The sequence below is a fragment of the Otolemur garnettii genome, unplaced genomic scaffold, assembly GCF_000181295.1.
Source record: "Otolemur garnettii isolate 467f Iridium unplaced genomic scaffold, OtoGar3 scaffold00101, whole genome shotgun sequence".
In the NCBI taxonomy this organism is placed as follows: Eukaryota; Metazoa; Chordata; class Mammalia; order Primates; family Galagidae; genus Otolemur; species Otolemur garnettii.
In genome coordinates this window covers 6,433,646-6,440,553 of record NW_003852496.1, presented here as the reverse complement: position 1 = coordinate 6,440,553, position 6,908 = coordinate 6,433,646, and the positions used below count along the sequence as shown (strand labels likewise).

General features: G+C 45.5%; 1 protein-coding gene across 1 annotated transcript in view; it reads right to left on the bottom strand.

The window, feature by feature from the left end:
- Positions 1 to 1,415: 1,415 nt before the first annotated feature.
- The window catches only part of MKRN2OS (MKRN2 opposite strand), a 7,434-nt gene continuing 1,941 nt past the window's right edge, over positions 1,416 to 6,908 (bottom strand). The window contains exons 2-4 of the mRNA XM_003796239.2: positions 6,403 to 6,452; positions 3,292 to 3,454; positions 1,416 to 1,820 (exon numbers count right to left, since the gene is read on the bottom strand). Coding sequence (XP_003796287.1) covers positions 1,580 to 1,820; positions 3,292 to 3,454; positions 6,403 to 6,452 — 454 coding nt within the window. The 3' untranslated portion in view covers positions 1,416 to 1,579. The remainder of the gene's footprint in view (positions 1,821 to 3,291; positions 3,455 to 6,402; positions 6,453 to 6,908) is intronic.

Below are 6,908 nucleotides of genomic sequence, written 5' to 3'. Positions count from 1 at the left end.
AGGCGTTGTGGCAGGCGCCTGTAGTCCCAGCTACTTGGGAGGCTGAGGCAGGAGACTCGCTTGAGCCCAGGAGTTGGAGGTTGCTGTGAGCGTGAAGCCACAGCACTCTACCCAGGGGGATAGCTTGAGGCTCTGTCTCAAAAAAAAAAAAGAAAAAAAGAAAAAGAAATTGGTTGGTCAAAGGTTATCTGGATTATTGTGGTGGGAAGTATCTGATTATATAACAAATGCTCAGTTGACCATTCATAATTGGCCACCGTTTAAGTTTCATTTCGTTTGAATATAACAGGAACCTGGGTGTTGGATCCATCTCAGCATATTGGCTTTCCATTATGTTATTTTAACACAAAGTAATTATTGGTACCTTGAAGATGGCTTTGGTTTGTAGAAATTAGACTTTTTTTTTTTGCCAAGGCTGGAGAATGAGATTAAGTGGAGTAGTGTATCACCTGTGGTCAAAAGCAATGTGATTTCTCAATGAATTCCAAACAGGAATTCTAAAACATTTTGCACATTGGCCATTTGAAGTTTGATGACTATTTAGGTATTCAGATTCTAATGCTCTTGTTAAAAATCACCTCATTTCTTCGTAGTTACTCATCCCAGTTTCCCCCTTTGTCCTCCCAAAAGTATTATATTACAGAAGGAAGATAGCCCTTTGTGTCCTTTCTAAATTTTGTATTTTGAGTGAGCAGAAGAAATGCTTTGCAGTGGCAAACCCAACACCCCAATCCCCATGAGTCAGGTCAGGCCAAATGAAAAGGAAATAGACCGATGTGTTACTGACTTGAGTAACTGCAAGCCCAGGTGGTGCGCGAAGGCTCAGAAGAGCTCCCAAGAGAGGAGTAGCCATCGTCTGACCTAGATTCTGATGGTTTTTGTTTAGTTTTCCTGTTGTATTTACTATTACAAGGTTGCCACATGCTTTATACATATACCCACACGCACACACAGGGGGACCTCTGTAAGTTGACCACCCAGGGGACTGTAACCAGCTAGTCAACAAACAGGTGGCCAGCATAAGGAACTGGGCCTACTGTGCTGATACTTACATGTGGTACATGTCCGGTCTATGAAAATTAGGTTGGCTTAAGGAGGTGGTCAGGTATGGGGGCTTCCACTGGATTTTAATCATAAACAGAGGAGGGAACCATGTGCTTTTTAAAATAAAAACCACCAGGGCAAGGTACTCATTACTTCATAACTTATGTCTCACTCACTTTCCTCTCTTCAATTCCCACTTTCTGGATCCACATTGAAAGGTGAGTTTGTTCAGCCTGAATTAATTTATAGGAGCAGCTTCCACTGCTGGGAATAAAGGTGCTGCCACTTCCTGCTGTGACATGGATGCTCAGTTTAAAACCCAACTGGTGTAAGATAATTTAGTTGTAATGCGTAGTTTTTTAAACCCAGGACAATCTTTATTATAAATTTTATAAATTCTTACGCTATAGGAAGCTGAAATACATGGAAAGGGAAGCCGCCCACTTTATTGACCACAGTCCAGGGCACTGGGAACTCTGCAGGACCTATGAAAGGTAGCAGCTTCAAACGCCCAGTCCCTCTGCGCTCACAGCGGTCAGCACAAACCACTGCCTGAAGGAGGCTGTGTCTCTTGGTGGGGAAGGTCAGTCACGTAGAAGCCCTGCTCCTCTATGGCCCGGTGGACTGTGATGTACTTGGAAGCCAGCCTTGTCCTCGGGACCACGTATCTCTCTGTGAATTCACTCTTGTCCAGTTGCTCTTTGCCTTCTGTGGTCAGGACGCAGTTAATGAAGGTGAGGGCGTAACTGTAGCAGTTGTGACTGTCTTCTTTGTACCTTACAGAACAGGGGCGGGGGAAGAGAAGGCTGCGCTATAAAAGCTGTTCAGGTACCCGGGCGTTGTGTCGGGCACCTGTAGGCCCAGTTACTTGGGAGGCTGAGGCAAGAGAATCGCTTAAGCCCAAGAGGCTGCTGTGAGCTATAACTCTACAGTACTCTACAGAGGGCAACATAGTGAGACTGTCTCAAAAAATACACACACAAAAAAATCCTAGCACTCTTTGAGGCCAAGGAGGGTAGATGCCTGAGCTCATGAGTTCAAGACCAGCCTGAGCCACTTGTCTCTAAAAATAGGTGCTTGGGAGGCTGAGGCAAGTAAACCACTTAAGCCCAAAAGTTTGAGGTTGCTGTGAGCCGTGATGCCATCGCACTCTACCCAAAGCAACAGCTTGAGACTCTGTCTCAAATAAATAAATAAATAAAAGAGCTGCTCAGGAACAGTCTGTGAAGCTACTGAAGGACTTTGGTGATTGACGCTGAGCTCCTCCTGGGTGTGAGCTGGAGCCTGTGTTTGCTGGCGCACTTGGCTACAAAGCTAGAGGTGCAATTCTGGGGCGCAAGGACAGGTAGGCACAGTCTCCCCAACATGTTCAGGGCGGTGACTTAGTTGCATGTAAACTGCCAATTTGGGGGACTTAATTTCACTGAAATTTTAGATTTTAGAAGGGAAATTCTATATCTGAGTTTTATGATATCCCACAGTGTTTAAAATTATTTCAAGAGAACCCTCCAAACAGCGTAAGTATGCTGTACAGCTTCTAAAGTATTGAGGGAATGAGGAGTTGGGAAATTAATTTCAGAATTGCTAAAACTAATAAAATACGAGGTTTTTTTGTTTGTTTATTTTGAGACAGAGTCTTTACTCTGTTGCCTTGTGTAGAATGTCATGGCATCCTTGTAGCTCACAGCAACCTCAAACCTTTGAGCTCAGGTGATCCTCCTGCCTCAGCCTTCTGAGTAGCTGGGACTACAAATGCCCACCACGACGTCCAGCTAGTTTTTTTATTTTTAGTGGAGACAGGGTCTCGCTCTTGCTCAGGCTGGTCTTGAACTCCTTAGGTCAACCAATCCCCCCAGTTCGGTCTCCTTTACAGGCATGAGCCACTACACTGGGCCAAAAATACGGACTTTAAATATTTTTACATTTTGAACATTGTTTTAAAAAATTTTGTTGTAAGGATATGTAACATCATGACTTTTGCTATTTATATGTAAAAGTACTTAGTCACATAACTAAAATAAATGCTGTGATTTTGGTATATAAAGGCGTGCTTACCCACCTCTGCGGAAAACCCGAAGTAATTCACCCCTGTTTAAATTCCATTCTAGGTACTGCTGCTATCTCAGGGTGGGCTCAGCAGGAAGCTAAGTGCAGCTCAGTCTTCTGTGAGCAGAGACCACACAGAGACACAGGGGTCAGCTGGTGGCACATGAGTGCCCCTGGAGGGCGGTCTTTGCAGCTACATACCTGTGGGGCAGCCAGGACCCCGAGGTGGAAAAGTCTTCCAGGTACTTGTCCCACTGGTCCATCAGTCCGTACATGTTGGGCTGCAGTAATGGGATACTTATGCTCTGCTCCCACCCTGAGTTGTCACGCTGGACACCATGCATGTTGTAATTATACACAGCTCCTGCCAACCAGAACCAAAGTTATGCAGAGACTCTAGGAAAAAATACCCTTCTGTGAAAAACGGATGTCAGAAAAATGACAGCTGCCAACTTGGTAACATCATGTAAATTCTGGTGGCATTTTCCTCTAACTGCCAGACAGGACGGGTGAGAGACTGTAGAATCTCCTTCCATCCATCTAATGAGATTTACATATGGTCTCGGCTGGAGTCAGGGAGGGATTTACGTAGCCTCAGCACCCTTCTCCTTGCCCCCCACCCCCTTATCAGCAAAGCATCTCCTTCAGGGAAATCCGGTTCTTCTACCTGCCGTTCAGGTTGTGGGGTTGTTCTCAGGGAACAGAGACGCCAGGATAATATCTCCAAATATTGCTATCAAAATTCTCTATTTGCAGATCCCTCTATAGAGTTTCCTTAATTCAGCAATGAGTTTCCACTGATAAAGATTAGTAGTTTAAGTGTGGCTGCTCAAGTGGGTAAAGCCGGGTTCCAAAAACCTGTTCTGGGTTTCCGGTCACAGTGTCAGTTTCTCTCGCCTCTGGGGGTTAAGGAAAGGCTGTTATCAGACTTCACCTGGGAGGCCTGTGATTTGAGCCTCACCTGGCTCTCATTTCCAGATCACACTTCCTGCAAGGGACTGCACCCTGACCTTTATTCTGTAGAAAAGAATGTGTCTGGCCTGTAGTCCCAGCTACCCAGGAGGCTGAGGCAAGGGGACTGCTTGAGCCCAAGAGGTTGAGGTTGCTGTGAGCTACAATGCTAAGGCACTCTATTCAGGGTGCCAGAGTGACACTATGTCTCAAAAAAAAAAAATGCTTCTGGTTTCAGGCACAGTAAATTTAGTACCCTCAGAGCTAAATTTGGCCAAAGCAACTGTTTTGTTGAAAATTCACCTTAGTGCCGGGCACAGTGGCTCATGTATTTATAGCACTCTGGGAGGCCGAGGCTGGTGGATTGCCTGAGCTCATGGGTTCGAGACCAGCCTGAGCCAGAGCAAGACCTCATGTCTAAAAATAGCTGGGCGTTGTGGTGGGCACCTGTAGTCCCAGCTACCTGGGAGGCTGAGGCAAGAGAATTGCTTAAGCCCAAGAGTTCGAGCTTGCTGTGAGTTATGACACCACGGCACTCTATCAAGGGCAACGAAGTGGGACTCTGTCTCAAAAAAAATAAAAAATTTACCTTAAAGCGAACCACTGCAAGCCCCGCCACATCCTAAGGTGTCATGGCCCCTGAAGACCCTAGAGTGTGAGGTAGTGGGCCGGACTGGATATAGAATTGGGGAATCAAGGCAGGGTGTAGTGGCTCGTGCCTGTAATCCCAGCACTTTGGGAAGCTGAGGGGGAAGGAGTGCTTGAGGCTATGAGATGAAGACCAGCCTAGGCAATGTAGCAAGACTCCATCTCTACAAAAAATAACAAAAACTTGATCAACCATGCTGACGTAGTCCCAGCTGTTCAGAGGCATGAGAGGCGAGAGGACAGCCTGAGCCCAGGAGTTTGAGGCTGCAATGAGCTGTCATCAAACCACTGTACAGAGCCCTGGTGACAGAGTACGATTCTGTCTAAAAAAAAAAGAAAGAAAGAAGTACTGGAGAATCAGGGCCTGGGTCCAAATTCTGGTTTAGACTCAGGAGATAAATATATATAAATTGGGCAGATCTGGTGGCGCCTGTGGCTCAGTGAGTAGGGCACTGGCGTGGTGGGTTCCAACCCAGCCCCGGCCAAAATGCAACAAAAAAAAAATAGCCAGGCGTGGGTGGCGCCTGTGGCTCAAAACGGTAGGGTGCCAGCCCCATATGCCAGAGGTGGAAGGTTCAAACCCAGCCCCAGCCAAAAAAAAAAAAAAAGAAACCACTCTACAAAAACTAACTAACTAAATAAATAATAAAAAAAAAAAAGAATCACCTAAGCCCAAGAGTTGGAGGTTGCTGTTAGTTGTGCCATCTCGGCACTCTACCAAGGGTGACAAACTGAGACTCTGTCTCTAAAAAAAAAGAAAAAAATAGCCAGGCATTGTGGCAGGTGCCTGTAGCCCCAGCTACTCGGGAGACTGAGGCAAGAGTATCACCTAAGCCCCAAAACTGGAGGTTGCTGTGAGCTGTAACACCATGGCACTCTACCAAGGTCGACAAAGTAAGACTCTGTTTCTTTAAAAAAAAAAAAATTGGGCAGATCTTCTGAGCATCTGATTTTTCCTCTCCCAAAGATCAACAAAAACTTTTCAGGTTTTCAAGCCTCTTCACTGAGAAAACATTAAATAACTTTCAGATGTTTAGTCATATTAGTAATAATTTGCCATAAAGTCAAATATTTCTTACTTTGGGGTATAGCAAAACTTACCTCACAGGGCAGTAGGAGACCCCAGAGAAGGAAAGAATTGCTAGTTAAATGTTGCCTTGAGGCTGGAGGCGGTGGCTCATGCCTGTACACCCAGCACTCTGGGAAGCTGAGGTGGGTGGATCACTGGAGCTCACAGGTTCAAGACTAGCCTGAGCAAGAGTGAGACTCCATCTTTGAAAAATAGCCAGGTGTTGTGGCGGGTGCATGTAGTCCCAGCTACTCGAGAGGCTGAGACAAGAGAATCATTTGAGCCCAAAAGTTTGAGGTTGCTGTAAACTATGACGCAACAGCACTCTACCAAGGGTGACAAAGCAAGACTCTGTCTCAAAATATTAATAATAATAATAATAATAAAATAAGGTAAATAAATAAAAATAGGGTGGCGCCTGTGGCTCAAAGGAGTAGGGCACCAGTCCCATATGCTGGAGGTGGCAAATTCAAACCCAGCCCCGGCCAAAAACTGCAATAAATAAATAAATAAATAAATAAATAAATAAATAAAAATAAATGTTGCCATGAACGTATCTTCTCTAGAAATGGTGCTCTCCTATAACTGGGTATTGGAGGGGCAGGGGTGTTCAGCTAAATGAAAAGGTAAGACACTGCACTCACCATTTGTGTTAGTTATTCCAACATGAAGATCAGACCTCCCGTCATAGTCCCTGAAAGGAACATGGTTTTGTTTGCATGTGTTTGTCAGAAAGATTTGGTATTAAAGTGAGAAGTACGCTGTGGGCCTCCCCTCCCAGCTGGTGCTGGAACTCACGCTGGTGTCCAGGTTGGGGGAAGGCCTGTTTCAAAGCTGATTAAAGGAAGAGTATTATAGATTTGAAGTAGAAAATACTCCCCTGCCGCCCTACCCCAATCTGGATTTTCTTAGAACCGCAGACTGAAGTGTTCTGGAAAGCCACCCTGGGAGAGCATAGATTTGGCCTGACATCTGGCCTCCAGGGCCCACCTGGAGGTCAGCTGCTGGAAGAGCTCCATATTCTTTCTTCCTTGGGCTGTTGTGGCTGGAAGGACGAAAGCACATTAGTGGACCTTGACCTTCAAAACTAAAATGGCAGCCATGCCTGCTTCTGCCCTAACACCCAGCTATTTTTTTTTTTTTTTTTTTT